The sequence below is a fragment of the Cervus elaphus genome, chromosome 18 (assembly GCF_910594005.1).
Source record: "Cervus elaphus chromosome 18, mCerEla1.1, whole genome shotgun sequence".
NCBI lineage: Eukaryota > Metazoa > Chordata > Mammalia > Artiodactyla > Cervidae > Cervus > Cervus elaphus.
In genome coordinates, this window is record NC_057832.1 from 83,728,388 (window position 1) to 83,745,399 (window position 17,012).

At 61.6% G+C, this 17,012-nt stretch overlaps 2 protein-coding genes across 11 annotated transcripts in view; one reads left to right on the plus strand and one right to left on the minus strand.

Annotated features, from left to right (window-relative positions):
- The first annotated feature begins 2,092 nt into the window (after nucleotides 1-2,092).
- NACAD (NAC alpha domain containing) lies at nucleotides 2,093-14,606 on the plus strand. 3 transcript variants are annotated; one of them, XM_043872009.1, is made up of 8 exons: nucleotides 2,093-2,996; nucleotides 5,103-11,561; nucleotides 11,694-11,818; nucleotides 11,888-11,962; nucleotides 12,363-12,509; nucleotides 12,587-12,730; nucleotides 12,837-12,959; nucleotides 13,048-14,606. In XM_043872009.1, exons 1-8 carry the CDS (start codon nucleotides 2,930-2,932, stop codon nucleotides 13,060-13,062), a joined length of 7,155 nt encoding a protein of 2,384 aa, XP_043727944.1. In that variant the 5' UTR covers nucleotides 2,093-2,929; the 3' UTR covers nucleotides 13,063-14,606. The 3 variants fall into 3 exon arrangements, with proteins under 3 accessions (XP_043727944.1, XP_043727946.1, XP_043727945.1); XM_043872011.1 differs by having other exon boundaries at nucleotides 11,694-11,806; XM_043872010.1 differs by having other exon boundaries at nucleotides 2,094-2,996; nucleotides 11,694-11,806; nucleotides 12,587-12,733; nucleotides 12,834-12,959.
- The window catches only part of CCM2 (CCM2 scaffold protein), a 51,492-nt gene continuing 49,049 nt past the window's right edge, over nucleotides 14,570-17,012 (minus strand). For all 8 annotated transcript variants that reach the window (XM_043872020.1, XM_043872017.1, XM_043872019.1 and 5 more), the window contains 3 exons: nucleotides 16,787-16,925; nucleotides 15,976-16,114; nucleotides 14,570-15,083 (listed from right to left, as the gene is read on the minus strand). In XM_043872020.1, the coding sequence (XP_043727955.1) occupies nucleotides 14,803-15,083; nucleotides 15,976-16,114; nucleotides 16,787-16,925 (559 nt within the window). In that variant the 3' untranslated portion in view covers nucleotides 14,570-14,802. The remainder of the gene's footprint in view (nucleotides 15,084-15,975; nucleotides 16,115-16,786; nucleotides 16,926-17,012) is intronic.

Here is a 17,012-nt window from a genome sequence, read left to right on the forward strand (position 1 = left end):
GCATTAAGTTGTTTGTAGCATTCCCTTGATGTCCTTGTAATGTCTTCAGGCTCCAGAGTGTTAGCCCTGTTATTAGCATTCTCCAGAGAACCAACCAACAGAATATATGAGAGAGATAAACATAAGAGATTTATTATAGGAATTGGCTCTGCAGTTACGGAGACCAAGGAGTTCCACAATTGGCTGTTCTCAAGCTGAAGAACCAGGAAAGCCATAGCCACTGGTATAAATTCAGTTCAAGTACAAAGACCCGAGAATGTGGAAGGGTGGCAGGTGGGGCTGTGGTGTCACTGGTGGCCCTGGAGGCCAAAGGCTGGAGAACCAGGAGCTCCAGTGTTCGAGGGTCAGAGGTGGACATCCCAGCTCGAGAGAGTGAATTCACACTTTGCCTTTTTGTTTTTCTCTGCCCCTACCCTCCCTCCCCCCAGCAACTGATTGGTTGATCCCCACCCTGCACTGGTGAGGCCGAATCTAGTCTACTGAGTCATGCTCATCTCCAGAGATGTCCTTGCATACACACCCAGAAATAGCATTTAATCCACTATCTGGGCATCCCTAAGCCCAGTCAAGCTAACACATAAAATTAACCATCATAGCCCCCATGGCATACTGGTCATTTGTGTCTTCTCTATTTTTGTCCCAATTTGCAATTTTACTGATTTTTCAAAGAACTATTGTTTTTTTTGTTTGTTTGTTTCATTGATTCCTTCCCCTGTTTTCCTGTTTTCTGTTTCATTGATTTCTGCTCTTGGCTCTGTTTCCTTCTTACTGCTGAGTTTAGTTGATTTTGTCCTTTTCCTAGTTTCCTGAGGTAGGAACTTTGATGATTGACTGAGACCTTTCCTCTCTTCCAATGCGCTATAAATGTCCCTCTCAGCACTTCTACCTGCAGACCACATAATTTAATATTTTTATTTTCATTTACTTCAGTTCTGTGTTTCTTATTCTGTAATTTTCCTTATTGTTGGGTAGTCCTTGGCTACGTGGCCTGTGGTTCTCATGACTCGCAGCACTGTGTCGGTCTCCTGCCACAGCTCTGCTGATGCTCTTGAATGGGTTTGAGGCACTTTCTGGGCTGGACCATCCTGTGACTTTGTAGGGGGTGGGGGGAACCCAGCTTGCTGGGCTGAAAGCCTGCTGTGGTGCAATTTCCTTTGCCAGTGGCCCCCAGAAAGTCGGGTGGGGGGTAAGAGCCAGAGAGGGGGTGCATGAGGTGGGGAGGGATGGCTTCCCTTGGCCCCTTAGGAGGCTTCTCCTTGATCTTCAATATCAGTTCTGCCACACTTCCTAGAGTTGTCACAGGCTTCAGTTCATATGAGGGTCCTCCTCCCAGTATGTAGTAGCTGGTGATGACAGGAAATGCCAGGCTCTCTCTCCCCTTCTGTTGAGTAGGCTGCTCTGCTGTTCCTCCAATCCTGGGGTCCCTCCCCAGCTCACCTTTCTCTTTTTGTCTTAGTTTAGTTCTGGTGGTCTCTAATTTCCTACATCTTTACTGAAGACTTACGAAGGACTCGGCTAAGGCGATGAGAGAGAGGCCATAGGAAGAAGCAAGTGTTTTTGTTGTTGGCTGTGATGCAGCTTGTGAGATCTTAGTTCCCCCACAAGGGATTGAACTCGGGCCCCAGCAGTGAAAGCACTGCTTAAAAAAAAGAGGCCTAATCACTGGGCCACTAGGGAATTCTCTGGAAGAGGCAACTTAGAAACTCTTAGGAGGTGAGGATGAAGATGGGTGTGGAGAAAAGGGACAAAGAACAGGAGCTCCCTATCGGTGGATAGCTGGACAGATTGCCAGCGACTGAGAGGGATGCAAGATGCAGGTCTTAGATTGGAACATGATGGGTCTGGTGCCTGGTGTGTTGGGGAGATGCCCAGCAGGCAGCCGCTGGCTCCATGGGCTCCGCGGTAGAGCCAACAGAAGATTGAGGATGGAGGAGACTCCCCCACAACAATGGCTGTTCTGATTGCCTACCCCCGCCCCCGTCTAGCTCTGGGGTGGTGACAATGTTCAACTGTCTCCCAGAGCCTGGCACGGGGCGGATGCTCGGTGAATCTGAGTGCAGGAGGGCCTGTGTGGAAGCAAGGGCACATCTCCGGAAAGCTCAGGGAGGGTTTGCAACCTTGGGGGTGTGGCAGGGACGTCTGCTGAGAATGGAGGAAGGCAAGCTTCTCCGTCTTCCTTCCATTGCCCAAGAGCTGAAGGATGGGACAGCGCTGAGCTGCGGGGAACCCCGGGGACCAGTCAACCCGGGGCTCCGCTGGGGCTGCTTTCCCTGATGCGCTCCTGCCTGCCGGCTCTGGTTGCCATAGAGCCAGGAGGCGGTTGCCACGGAGACCGACGTGCGAGGACCGACCAATCAGCGAAGAGCTGCGGCGCCAGCTCACCTCTTGGATGGAGGCACCGGGCTAGGATGAGGACCCCTGCCCAGGCAGCTGGGAGCCGGGTGTTCGAGCAGGGGGCCTATGGCGCCGCCACCCCCAAAGCGCCGGTCCCCCAGAATCCCCAACACCCTCCCCGGCCCCGCACCCCGAATTCTGACGACCTTCTGCCTCTTCCCGACCCGACTAAGGGGTGATACCTCCGACTGGCCCTGAACCCCTCTCCCGTTAGTGGAGAGGAGGGGGGTCAAGGGCTGGGATGCTGCGGGAAAGGCGGGGCCGCGGACCGCGGGAGGAGAGTGCAGTCGGGGTGGGGTATGGGGAGGGAGGGAGGGAGGGAGGCTGTCCCACCCCCTGCGCTCCCGGCACACCGCAGTGCCTGGCGCGCCCGCGCAAGCTCACTCGCTCACTCGGGGCGCTGGGCGGGCGGGGCGGCGCTGACGTCATCCACTGACCCCTTTCACCCCCCGGCCGAGGGGCGGTGGCCGCGCAGGCTCCGCGGGACGGACTCACGGACAGACAGGAGACGGAAGGACGGGCGTACGGCCAGGCCATGCCCGGGGAGGCTGCCCGCGCCGAGCTGCTGCTGCCGGAGGCGGGCGGGCCGGGACCCCGCACAGGTGAGGCCGCGGCGCGCTCTCCCTCCCGCCTGCGTGTGTCTCCGCCAGCCCCTCTCTTCGTCCCTCCCGTCTCTACCCCTCTCCCTCTCCGACCCTGTCCCTCAACCATCTCCGTCCCATTTTCTCCTCGCGCCCCCCTCCCCGCCCTCTCTCCGTTCCCGTCCCTTCTCCATCCCCGCCCTGTCCCCTTCCTTGGTCCCCAGTCCTAGCCCAACGTAGCCCAACCCTGGCCCCTACTCAGGACCGCAGGGAAGGGCGGGGTGGATTAGATGTCCTCCTGGAGCCAAAAGCGACTTGAAGGCGTGAGCTTCCCAGCTCCGGTCGGCGTCCCCCGCCGCGCCCCATTGTATGAGAGGTGGCGGGGAATGGGCCTCACGGCCCCTGCAGCGTGGGTTGTCACCTGCACCCCAGCCACTGGGGATGCGGATTCGCGGGGCGCCTGCCCTCCCCACTCCCCATCCCCCTCCACCCCCACCCCCACCCCACCCCCCATGCTTGAGAGCTGCCTCTGGGCAGGCGACTGGTTCTGGCTCTGGAGGGAGGGACAGGGCTGGAGCTGGACCCTGGGGAAGCCCGAGGGCTGGAAGGTGGGAGGCCCTGGGGGAGCAAGGCTTGGGGAGCATAGGCCCTGAGTGCAAGCCCAAATCCTTGGAGAGACTTAGGGAGCAAGTGTTGGAGGGGATCTGCCTTAGGCCCGGGAAGACCAGCCAGGATGGCCACTGGGCAGGTCAGCCATATGTGGCTCTGGGAGGGCGAAGGGCACCTTGCTGTGGGTGAGAAGTCCCCTGGTGATGAAACCCATACTGGGCCCAAGGGCCCGGCCTCCCTCTGGGTCCAGTAAAGTGGGTCGGGGCTGTCTCTGCTTGGACTGTTTAACAGCCTTGAATGAGGCACAAAAATCTTTGACCTTTGGCTTCCCTTCCTCTGTCCTCTTGGTGCCCAACCCCACCCTCAGCCTGTCTCGGGGTCCTGGAGTCCAGTGAGGGTGCACAGGGGTACCCTACCAGGCCCGTGCCAAGAGCCTGGTCTCCAGCACCCAGCCCCGCCGGCCACACCCACCTCCAGGGTTTAGGTGTTCATCACACTCCCGTGGACCCAAAGGACTCTCTTCTCAGGACCCTCTGGCCTCGCCAGCACCCCAGTAGTGTGGCCCAAGGGCCCAGGGTTCTGCCACCGCTGCAGCAGATGGGCAGAGCCTGGGGAGGGGGCTGCCCTAAGCTTCACCTCCACTCTGCAGACAGAAAGCTGAAGCACAGGAGATGTACTTGTGGGTGGTCATGGGTGAATGTGGAAGCCTCCAGAGAACATGGCCGGAGCTGGGCAGTCCCTATCTGCTGCCATGGGACCCACACAAATGAGCCTCAGCTTTGTGGGGGTGGCTGCTGCTGGCAACTCAGCCGAATGCACTCAGAGCCCCAAGAGCCCACAGCCCCTCAGAGCTGTTTATGGGGTAGGGCGGGGCCCCTCTGTGCTCCACAATTGGCCATCACCGAGCCAGCAGTGAGCTGGGATGTCCTGCCTGAGGGCAGCACACCGTGGCCCCTGCTTTCCCTCTCACGTGTGCCAACTCTGGAAATAGATGTGGGGCAGCGGAGCCCAGTGAGACCCTGACAGGTCATCCTCAGGTGTAGGCAGCAGGGAAAGGAGAGAGACAAGGCAGAGAAGCAAGACTCCCACTTCACAGCAAGTGTGAGATCTGGAATGTTCCAGAGCTGAGTGGAGGGCAGACTTCCTGCTCCCTGGGGGCCCACCGACCTAGGAGGTCATGAGCAGACCTTTCTTGGCAAGCCCGGCTGAGGCGGCACAGATTACGTGCCTGGAGTCAGCAAGTTAGTGTCCTAAGAGACAGGAGCTGGTCTCATCTTTAACGAGCATCTTGGAGGAAAGCCAGACCCCAGGCTGCTCGCCATGGTCAGAACTCTTGGAAATCATCCCTCGGGCACAGCAATACCCTTTCCTTCTCCTGACCTCGCTTTTCAGCAGACACCCAGCCTCGTGGGCCCCCGGTCCTCTGCTCAACTCTTGCCTGAGGGACGGGCAGCTGCAGCCAGGGAGCTGCCTCTCAGGGAAGATGCCTGCCCTTCTCACGCCCTTCTGTCTCCACAGATCTGTCCTGTGATGCGGCTGCGGCTACCACCCCAAAGGGGGACCGGCTGGAGCACTGTGCCCTGACATCTGGGCCCAGCACCCTGGCTCTCGCGTTCCTGCACGGCAAGCCTGGTGCCCGGCCCCCGCCTGAGGGAGCCAGCTGGGATGCAGGGCCAGGCCGCGCCCCCTCAGCCTGGGCGGTCCAGGCAGAGGGCGGCCCCAGCCCAGGGCCTGCCGAGGTTCGGCCTACTACTGAAGGTCCTCTCCCAGCCTCCCTGGAGCCCCGGATTGTAATGGGCGAGGAGACGCGCCAGGCAGCCCCACTGCCCAGGGCAACTGTGCCGGAGCTCAGGGACTGGGAGGGTGGGCATGCTAACCTGAACCCACCCCCCGAGTTGTGTTCTCAGGGTGACCCTGCTGTGCCTTTCCCTTCCCCAGACCCCGATTCCTACTTCACGCCTCCCTCCACCCCCACCAAGACAGCCTCCACCCTGCTCCCTGGCCCCGGGCCCCACAGGGACGCCCAGGATGCCCAGGCTGAGCTAGGGGACTCGCCGCCAGCCTCGCCTACTGGCTCATACATCACAGCAGACGGGGACAGCTGGGCCTCATCCCCATCCTGCTCCCTGAGCCTGCAGGCCCTGGCCGAAGGGCTGGATGTACCCTCAGGCTGGGGCTTCTCTCCACCTGGGTCTGTGGTCGATGAGAGGGAGCTGCCCCCTGCCGGGACCCCGGACAGCTCATCCCCAGAGTCCAGCCTCTCGGCAGACAGCAGCTCTTCCTGGGGTCAGGAGGGCCACTTCTTCGAGCTGGACTTCTTGGCCAATGACCCGATGATCCCTGCTTACCTCCTGCCCTTCCAGGGCAGCCTGATTTTCCAGGTGGAGGCGGTGGAGGTGACACCCCTGCCCCACGAGGAGGAGGAAGTGGAGGAGGAGGAGCACGAAGAGGAGCAGGAGGTCCCCCTCCCCAGAGGGGACCTAGCCGGGGAGGGCGAGGATGATAGCACATTTGCATCCTCTCTGCAGTCGCTGTCCGACCTGTCCATCACCGAGGGCGTGGACGAGGCCTTCGCCTTCCGGGATGACACTTCAGCTGCCTCCTCTGACCCCGACTTGGCCTCCTACACGGGGGCTGATGATGACAGGCTGTACAGCGGAGAGCCCCACGCACAGCCCACCACATTGCTCCAGGACAGCCCTGGGGAGGCTGCCTCCTGGGGCCCAGAGCTTGCTCTTGGGGTGTCCGAGGGAGAGGCTGGCCAGGCTGCCAAGAGTCAAGAACCCATCTCCGAGATAATGAGGGTGGGTCCCGCTGCAGCCCAGGTGTCTTCTGCTGCTATGGCCCCTCACATCCCACAGGAATCTCTGGACTTCACTGGGGTGAGCCCTCAGGCCCAGGGAGAAGAGCCAGGCTTCACCATGGGACCAGTACCTGTTGCCCCAGTCCCATCTCAGCCTCTGCAGGAGGGAGACACTGCTACTTTAGGCCCAGAGCCCTGGATTTTGAAGGGAGAAGCAGACCTCAACTCTCTGCAAACCCTGAAGGAAGACACAGGCCAGGAGTTTGCCACTGCAACCAGCCCTGAACCCCAGCCAGAAGTGGATCCAGCAGCATTCCCACATCTGCAGGACGCAGGTTTCCCCTTGGCCCAGGAATCTGCCTCCAAGACCAGCCCTGAGCCCCATCTGGAAGAAGAGGACCTGACAGCATCCTCACCCCTCCAGGATGCAGGTCTCCCTTTGGTCCAGGGATCTGCCTCTGAGGTCAGCCCTGAGCCCCAGTCAGGAGAAGATCTGACAGCATCCTCACCCCTGCAGGATGCAGGTCTCCCCTTGGTCCAGGGATCTGTATCTGAGGTCAGCCCTGAGCCCCAATCAGAAGAAGAGGACCTGACAGCATCTGTGCCCCTGCAGGATGCAGGTCTCCCCTTAGTCCAGGGACCTGCCTCCGAGCCCATCCCTGAGCCCCAGTCAGAAGATCTGACAGCATCCTTACCCCTGAAGGATGAAGGTCTCCCCTTGGTCCAGGGATCTGCCTCTGAGGCCAGCCTGGAGCGCCAGTCAGAAGAAGATCTGACAGCATCCTTACCTCTGAAGGATGAAGGTCTGCCCTTGGTCCAGGGATCTGCCTCCAAGGCCAGCCCTGAGCCCCAGTCAGAAGAAGAAAATCTAACAGCATCCTCACCCCTGCAGGATGCAGGTCTCCCCTTGGTCCAGGGATCTGCTTCTGAGGCCAGCCCTGAACCCCAGTCAGAAGAAGAAGATCTAAGAGCATCCTCACCCCTGCAGGATGCAGGTCTCTGCTTGGTCCAGGGATCTGTCTCTGAGGTCAGCCCTGAGCCCCAGTCAGAAGAGGACATGACGGCATCCCCACCCCTGCAGGACGCAGGTCTCCCCTTGGTCCAGGGATCTGTCTCTGAGGCCAGCCCAGAGCCCCAGTCAGAAGAGAACCTGACAGCATCCTCAACCCTGAAAGATGCAGGTCTCCCCTTGGTCCAGGGATCTGCCTCCGAGGCCAGCCTGGAGCCCCAGTCAGAAGAAGAAGATCGCACAGCCTCCCTACCCCTGCAGGATGCAGGTTTCCCCTTGGTCCAAGGATCTGCTTCTGAGGCCAGCCCTGAGCACCAGTCAGAAGAAGATCTGAAAACATCCTCACCCCTACAGGAGGCAGGACTTCCCTTGGTCCACGAATCTGCCTCTGAGACAAGCCCTGAGCCCGAGTCAGAAGAAGAGGACCTGACAACCTCCCCACCCCTGCAGTACGCAAGTCTCCCCTTGGTCCAGGGATCTGCCTCTGAGGCCAGCCCTGAGCCCCAGTCAGAAGAAGAGGACCTGACAGTATCCTTACCCCTGAAGGATGCAGATCTCCCCTTGGTCCAGGAATTTTCCTCTGAGGCCAGCCCTGAGCCCCAGTCAGAAGAAGATCTGACAGTATCCTTACCCCTGAAGGATGCAGATCTCCCCTTGGTCCAGGAATTTTCCTCTGAGGCCAGCCTGGAACCCCAGTCCGAGGAGGACCTGACAGTATCCCCACCCCTGCAGGACACAGGTCTCCACTTGGTCCATGGATCTGCCTCCAAGGCCAGCCCTGAGCCCCAGTCAGAAGAAGAGGACCTGACAGCATCCCCACCCCTGCAGGATGCTGGTCTCCCCTTGGTGCAGGGATCTGCCTCCGAGGTCAGCCCTGAGCCCCAGTCAGAAGAAGATCTGACAGTATCCTTACCCCTGCAGGATGCAGATCTCCCCTTGGCCCAGGGATCTGCCTCCGAGGTCAGCCCTGAGCCCCAGTCAGAAGAAGAGGACCTGACAGCATCCTCACCCCTGCAGGATGCAGGTCTCCCCTTGGCCCAGGGATCTGCATCTGAGGTCAGCCCTGAGCCCCAGTCAGAAGATCTGACAGCATCCCCGCCCCTGCAGGAAGCGGGTCTCCACTTGGTCCAGGGATCTGCCTCCGAGGCCAGCCCTGAACCCCAGTCAGAAGAAGAAGTGACAGTGTCCCCACCCCTGCAGGACACAGGTCTCCCCTTGGTCCAGGGATCTGCCTCCGAAGCCAGCCCTGAGCCCCAATCAGAAGAAGACGATCTAAGGGCATCCACACCCCTGCAGGATGCTGGTGTCCCCTTGGCCCAGGGATCTATCTCTGAGGCCAGCCTGGAGCCCCAGTCAGAAGAGGACCTGACAGCATCCCCGCCTCTGCAGGACACTGGTCTCCCCTTGGTCCAGGGATCTGCCTCCGAGGCCAGCTCAGAGCCCCAGTCAGAAGAGGACCTGACAGTATCCCCGCCCCTGCAGGACACAGGTCTCCCCTTGGTCCAGGGATCTGCCTCCGAGGTCAGCCCTGAGCCCCAGTCAGAAGAAGAGGACCTGACAGCATCCCTGCCCCTGCAGGATGCAGGCCTGCCCTTGGTCCAGGGATCTGCCTCTGAGGCCAGCCTGGAGCACCAGTCAGAAGAAGAGGACCTGACAACATCCCTGCCCCTGCAGGATGCAGATCTGCCCTTGGCCCAGGGATCTGCCTCCGAGGCCAGCTCAGAGCCCCAGTCAGAAGAGGACCTGACAGTATCCCCGCCCCTGCAGGATGCAGGTCTGTCCTTGGTCCAGGGATCTGCCTCCGAGGCCAGCCTGGAGCACCAGTCAGAAGAAGAGGACCTGATAGCATCCCCACCCCTGCAGGACGCAGGCCTGCCCTTGGTCCAGGGATCTGCCTCCGAGGCCAGCCTGGAGCACCAGTCAGAAGAAGAGGACCTGACAGCATCCCCACCCCTGCAGGACGCAGGCCTGCCCTTGGTCCAGGGATCTGCCTCCGAGGCCAGCCTGGAGCACCAGTCAGAAGAAGAGGACCTGACAGCATCCCCACCCTTGCAGGACGCAGGCCTGCCCTTGGTCCAGGGATCTGCCTCCGAGGCCAGCCTGGAGCACCAGTCAGAAGAAGAGGACCTGACAGCATCCCCACCCTTGCAGGACGCAGGCCTGCCCTTGGTCCAGGGATCTGCCTCCGAGGCCAGCCTGGAGCACCAGTCAGAAGAAGAGGACCTGACAGCATCCCCACCCTTGCAGGACGCAGGCCTGCCCTTGGTCCAGGGATCTGCCTCCGAGGCCAGCCTGGAGCACCAGTCAGAAGAAGAGGACCTGACAGCATCCCTGCCCCTGCAGGATGCAGATCTGCCCTTGGTCCAGGGATCTGCCTCTGAGGCCAGCTCAGAGCCCCAGTCAGAAGAGGATCTGACAGCCTCTCCACCCCTGCAGGGTGCAGGTCTCCCCTTGGTCCAGGGATCTGCCTCCGAGGCCAGCTCAGAGCCCCAGTCAGAAGAAGACCTAAGAGCATCCTCACCCCTGCAGGATGCAGGTCTCCCCTTGGTCCAGGGATCTGCCTCTGAGGCCAGCTCAGAGTCCCAGTCAGAAGAAGAGGACCTGACAGCATCCCTGCCCCTGGAGGACGCAGGTCTCCCCTTGGTCCAGGGATCTGCCTCCGAGGCCAGCCCTGAGCCCCAGTCAGAAGAAGAGGATCTGACAGCATCCCTGCCCCTGCAGGACGCAGGTCTCCCCTTGGTCCAGGGATCTGCCTCTGAGGCCAGCTCAGAGCCCCAGTCAGAAGAAGACCTGACAGCATCCTCACCCCTGCAGGATGCCGGTCTCCCCTTGGTCCAGGGATCTGCCTCCGAGGCCAGCTCAGAGCCCCAGTCAGAAGAAGACCTGACAGCATCCTCACTCCTGCAGGATGCAGGTCTCCCCTCCAGTCAAGTATCTGCCACCAGTGCCAGCCCTCAGGCCCTTATGACTGACGCAGGCTGTACCCAAGGGACAGAACCCACAGTCACTGCAGCCCGTAGGAAAGGAAGCAAGACCCTGGGACTAAGGCCAGCGCCTGAGCAAAGAGACCCAGACCACACTGGAGGCTCAGACTCTCTGGCCTTGGATCAGATACATCTGGGTGGCCCAGACCTACCTGCAGATGCTCGGACACCCTTGGAGGGAGATGCAGGCCCCTCCAAGCCTGCCACAGAGATCCCAGACATACCTGAGCCTTTCACAGCTGTCCAAGGTCCCCCAAAGCCTGACTCCAGTGGGGAGGAAGTAGCCAAGGGCATTTTGGCACCTGAGCAGGAAGCCTTTCATGATGTCTGTGCACATGGGGGTGATGGAGCTGAGTCTAGTTCACTCCCAAAGAAAGCCCTGGGGGCTGAGCACCAGGGGCATGAAGCCCTAAAGCCAGTGGTTCATGGCCCAGGGGTGTGTCCCACTGCCAGCCTGGAGGTTGGCCAGTTGGGGCCCCCAAGCCCAGTGGAGGAGGGAAGGGCCACTCTTGGGCACAGGCTTCCCATGGCTGTGGGCTCAGAGGCTGGGCTGGGCTCCTGCTCAGAGTCTCCTTCAAGAGCTGTGCCCAGGCTGGGAGGGCACTGTGCCAAAGATCCTGCCCCAACATCTCCACTGCCCTTGAGGCAGTCAAAGCCTGTGCTGGGCCCAGGCAGGGGAGAGCAGGCCCAGGCAGCACTTGGAGTCCTTGGCCCCTCCCCACTGCAGCCTCCAGAAAGCCCCATAGGGGGCCTGCCCAGTACACCCCAAGACAGGATCCAGAGCCCTGAGCCCCCTGCTCCTGGTGCCCTCATGGAGGCAGTCCCAACCCCCCTGGCATCCCCTGCCCCCTGCCCTTGCCGGGGCCCCCGGGAAGACTTGGTGGAGGGCGCAGAGCCCCTGGGCTCTCCGGGCCACCCACCACCTCGGCCAAGAGCCCAGCGGGCGGTGGCTGCCTCCTCAGGGATCACAACCCCCCCTGGGGCTGGGCAGGTCAGCCTCCCACCCCACCCCACCCTCCTCAGCCCCAAGGCAGCCCCCAAGAGGGGTACCCATGCCAAAGACCCGGCCTCGAGGCTCTCACCCCCTCGCCAAGTGCCTCCGGGCCCCGGGCCCCGGAGCCCAGCCGGCCCTCGAGCGCTCCCAGCCACTGAGCAGGATGACGGCGACAGTCTGGAGGAAGGTGAGTGGGATGCAGGTGGCAGTGCTGTCCTGAGCCAGGGACCCAGGGGGCAGAGGGCTGGGCAGGGATGCCAGCGCTGCTCGCCCCGTGCCTGCAAGAAGGGCAGGCCATCCTCACACTCCCCTTCCTCAGACTCGCCCCGCGCTCTGGGCTCCGGCCAGCACTCGGACAGCCACGGGGAGTCATCAGCCGAGCTGGAGGAGCAGGACCTCCCAGGACCGCAGACCGCACAGTGCCCAGCCCAGGTGCCCGAAAAGGCAGGTTGTGCGCCCAGGGGAGGGCTCCATGCCCTGCCCTCGGGTGCTCAGACCCCCTTTCTTCTCCAGGCCCCAGCCGGCAGCGGGAGCGAGGAGACAGTCGCCAAAGCCAAGCAGAGTCGCAGTGAGAAGAAGGCCCGAAAGGTGGGCTGGGCAGACGTCTGGGACCCTGCTCCCTCCAGGAGGGACCAGGCTGACCAGACAACCCCAGCCACCCCGAGAGTGGGGCTGGCAGTGTAAGAGGACCCTTTCCCACCCCATGGCTGATGAATCCCACCGATAGGGGCCCTGGGATAAAGGGAATAACTGGATGCCTTGGGTGAAGTGACTGGGGCCGGGCTGTCAGTTGAAACAGACTCATAGCCTGAGTCCGACATCCTACGTGCTCACACAGGGAGCCACCTGGGAGCCTCCACAGAGGGTGGGTGGTGGAGCCCTTGTGCCCCTGGCGGTGGACCGTCTCCCCGGGACTTGTTCCTCTCCCCCAACCCCCGTCTGGGAACTTTGGGGCCCATGCCCAGGTCTGAGACCATTGTGCTTCCAGGCGATGTCCAAGCTGGGCTTACGACAGATCCAGGGGGTCACCAGGATCACCATCCAGAAGTCCAAGAACATCCTCTTTGTCATTGCCAAGCCTGACGTCTTTAAGAGCCCAGCCTCAGACACCTACGTGGTTTTCGGCGAGGCCAAGGTCTGAGCGGCTGGCCAGGGGCACGGGGTGGGCGTCTGGGGCGCAGGCTTGGCTGACAGCGGACCTCTGTGCTGCAGATCGAGGACCTGTCGCAGCAGGTGCACAGGGCTGCGGCCGAGAAGTTCAAGGTGCCCTCGGAGCCCTCTGCCCTGGTGCCCGAGTCAGCGCCTGGGCCGAGGGCGAGACCTGAGTGCGAGCAGGAGGAGGAGGAGGAGGAGGAGGTGAGACCTCGGGGCCCAGGCCCCTCGCGGAGGGGGCAGCTTGGCCTGGGGTCCTCTCCCTGGGGGAGCAGGCCACTGCAGCACCTCCCTGCACATCCCGCTCCAGGTGGATGAGGCAGGACTGGAGTTGCGCGATATCGAGCTGGTGATGGCGCAGGCCAACGTGTCAAGGGCCAAGGCCGTGCGGGCCCTGAGGGACAACCAGAGTGACATCGTCAATGCCATCATGGTGAGTGGCTGGCCCCTTCACAAATGCCCTGCTGCTGTCTGCCAGGGCCTGTCCCCAATATGACCCTCTCTTTCTACAATTCTCACAGGAGCTGACAATGTAGTTGCTGACCAGAGACCCGGCTCCACCCCTGCCCCCTAGCTCTGCTGCTCAATAAAGTGGTGTCCCTTCATCGCCTCTCTGCTCCTCCAGCACAGGCTCTGGCTAAACAGATTGCAGGAGGTGTGCAGACACTTCCTGAAGCCACACAGGTCCTAAGGAGGGTGGTGGTCCCTCCCCCGCGTCCCAGGGAATCCACCTTGTCCAGGGATTGTGGACAGTCCAGTCACTTGGCTGTGGCCCAAGGCATGGGCCTGGGAATAACAGTTTCTGGAAGGAACTCCCCAGATGCAGGGGCCCCCAAGCTGGGGGAGCTGCGGGAAGTAGTGTCTGCTCAGGCGAAGAGCACAATCTCCCGAAGTTCCTGGCCCCTCCCTGTGGCCCAACTCTAAAAGTCACCATCCTCTCCCTGTCCTCTCTCTCCTACAAAGTCCCGGGACCCACAGGGTGGGGGTGATGTCCCAGGACAAAAGAGGGAGACCACTGAGTGAGGGACCACATGTGGGTGGAGCCCCTGGGGAAGAGCAGCAGTCCCGACCGTCACAGAAGGCTCATGGGACACAAGGTCCCCACTGTTCACAAGCACAGGGTGGGCTATGGAAGGGATGGCCCCTGGCCCACGTGGCTATCTTTAGCTGTTCAGATGCTTCCAGGGCAGGTTGATTTGCACACACACCTAGAGACGGCATCTACCAACTGTCTCCCTTAGCTCTGCCCAGCCCGGGCCCACAGCCAGCACCTGGTCCGCCAGAGCCAGAATGAGGTCTGAGATCCCTCCTCCAGTCCTGCCCCTTGTCAGCGGTAGGGAGACTAGGGGACTGCAGACCCCTGCCTGGTTCCCACAGGGCTGGACAGCGAGCCCACATCCCTGTCCTCCCTCCCGGGGGCTCAAGTACCCACCCTGCTGAGCCCAGGGCTTCTTGCATATGCAGTCAGGAGCCTCAAGGTGTGGAGGTATCTTGGGGGTGAGGAGGGAGTCCCAGAGCTGGGCCTCCCCGCACCTGCACTGCAGTGCCAGGCCCCAGCCTCCAGGCTGACGGCCCCGAGGTCACCCCCATGGCCTTCCCATGTCCCAAGGGCACAGGAGGGGCCCCGCCCAGGGGGGACCAAGGCCAAGGGGTTTGACGGGCCCCCACTGGCCTCCCTGACAACCAGGGACCCTGGGCTCCAAGACTCCATGCTCTCAGGGTGAGGATGGCACTTCTGGTGAAGACGTGGTGTGCAGGTTTGCTGTGAACCACCATGACGGTGAATGGGCCTGGGGTCACGGGCACGGATAAAGGGCTGCAGGACAGCGAGCCCCTCCGAGAGCCCAGTGCTCATGTCCACGTGTGGTCAGGACACCTGCTCCCTACCCTGTGTCCACACCCAAATCAGGCCCTCCCTGGAGGTGTCGGGCACAAGTGCTCAGTCCACCGTGCCCCGCCAGGGCGTGTGGGTCTGAGACAGAGGCCAGACAGGAGTCCCCAGCTCTTATCCCACTGGAGCAGAAACACAATGGCAACCAGAGATAAATTATTCACATTGCAGTAAACTTCTTTTAAGGTCTCTGAGAGTTTCAATAGAAACGTCGTGTGCAAAATGACAGCTGTCCAGGGTCTGGCTGACAGGACCCCTCCCGAGGCAGGGTGGCATGCAGGTGGGTGCAGCTTGAATTTCTGCCCCGGCATGGGGGTGCCTCCTTCACAGTAGAGCCACCTGTGTCCGGGGACCAGGAGGGCGACTGGCAAGGGCCCCGGTGCCATCAGGCTGAGTCCTGGTCCATGCTGCAGCCCAGCGCCTCGATGTCATTGCTGATGTCCGAGATCATGCGGTCCCACTCATCCCCTTCCGAGGGCGCGGACTGGTCGTCAGAGCTGCCTGCGGCCCTGTTCCCATTGGAGGTGGAGGTGGAGGTGGAGCTCGTGGCCCGGCGGTACCTGCCGAAGCTGTCTGTGATGATTCCACGGCCATCCTTCACCCCAATGGTCTCCAAGAAGTTCTCGAAGTGCTGGCTGTCTTTCTCAGGGATGAAGGGCCGCAGACCTGCAGACACATGGCCCACCTGACCCTAAGCCAAGCCTCTTGCTGAAAGCACATGTGTGCCTGTCCCAGGGGGCCCACGGCCTGGATAAACCCACCCCACCTGCCCCATGTGTCTGCCCCAATCCTGACAAGTGCTGTGGACTGGCCCTGCCTTGGCAACAGGGCTGGTGCAGGCCAGAAGCCACACTCTTATATCACTCCCCTCGGTCCTCAGGAAAGCCCCACTTCACAGGTTTCCAAACATAGGAGAGGAGAGGGCGCAGGGGAGGCTGAAACCAGGCTCCAAGCACCAGGCCCCACTGCCCAGCTCCCAAGTGACCACCTACTTCCTGGAAAGTAGGTGTGAGAAAACCTACTCTGATGTGAGGACAATATGAAACAGGCCTTGGACCCCAGGCTTGGCTTGGGCTGACTCCAAGGGGCCTATGGAGTCAGCAAGAGATCAGACTGGATGCAGGTCTGCCCTCAGCCCTTCACCTCCACCCCCACCCCATCAGCAGAGCACCCTCCTTGCATTGTTGGGGGCAGAGCCCAGGACCTGGGAGCCTCCACCAGCCAGGTTCTCTGGGATCGGCATAGGGAAAGCAGTCGCTCCACTGTGTTTCTGCATGTGGACACACATCCAGGGCTGCATCTGGCTGTCTGTGGCAGGCCCTGAGTACCCGCCCGCCCTGCTGACTCTGCAGGCTCTCCTCTCGGGGCCTCAGCTAAGGCTGCTTTTCACTGGGAATGGCGTCATCACTCCTCCGCCCAGCAAGCTCCTGCCTACTCCCCCAAACCTGTCCCTGCACCAACTTCCTCTGAAGAGCCTCCCTCAGCCCTTGCCAGGCATGCAGTGCCCAGCTCACCCCGAGTCTGGCTCCCCAGGGGCAGGGTCCCCAGAGTCGCTCACCGAGCAGCAGGAACTTGCGGCTGTCCCCGTAGAGCTGCCGCAGGTTGATGCAGAACTCGTGCACGGAGGCCCCGTCCCGGTACTCGTGCAGCAGCGCCGCGAACTGCTGGATCTCCTGTGACGACAGCTTGGTGCGCAGCTGCCGAGAGAGCAGGCCCGCGGCAGGGTGTGACCGGCGCTGCCTCCACCCTGCCCACGCCCAGCTTGACCCCTGCTGGAGGGTCAGCAGGAGGGAGGGGAACCCCACACCAGCACCGAGGCCCCCACACCAGTGCCTCCGAGACCAGCCCACGCCATCTGCTTTAACCTGCCACCTGGCTGGCCTGGCTGGCCATCAGTGGGTGGAGGGCGCATGTCTGACACCACTGCCAGGAGCCACGGAACTGCACACAGAGCCCAGAGTGATATTCGGTGTATTGACCAAGTTTTTAATGACGTGAAGTCGAGGAACAGGGGAAAAGTCTGCTGAGCGATAAGGCCCATCTGGCCCTTCTAGGGAATGACCTGCAACCCATGCCACCATTCCCCACCGGAGACCCAGAGACAGGTCTGTGGTTCAGCCCCAGAGGCCAGAGCAGCCCCACACTCAGGCCTTGGCCACCTCATGCTCTTTCCAAAAACTGACCTGGTAGGAAAGACTTTGAGGCCCAGTTGTAAGCAAGGCATCCCTGCTCCCCCCAGCTCCACCCACGGAGAAGCAAGCCTTCCTCCCACCTCCTCCAGGGAGCTCCTAGCCCGTAGGCACTGCGCACGGGCTTGCCGGCGGGGCCAGCATCTTCTGACCTTGGTGGGCAAGTAGCAGGCGGCGTACCGTGAGCATGTAGTCCTGCAGAAGCTCCGCAGCCGTGGCGCTCAGCTCACTCTCGCTAACCGTCTTGGCATGGGGTGCTGTCTGCATGCAGAAGGACAAGGGCGAGACGCCGCCTGCATGTGCACACTCGGGGAAGGAGCTGCAAGGCACAAGCCAGGATGTGAGTGGGCGGCCCCCGAGCCCTGCCCCGGGCCTCACCCTCACCCCCAGGGGTCCAGTGAGAGCC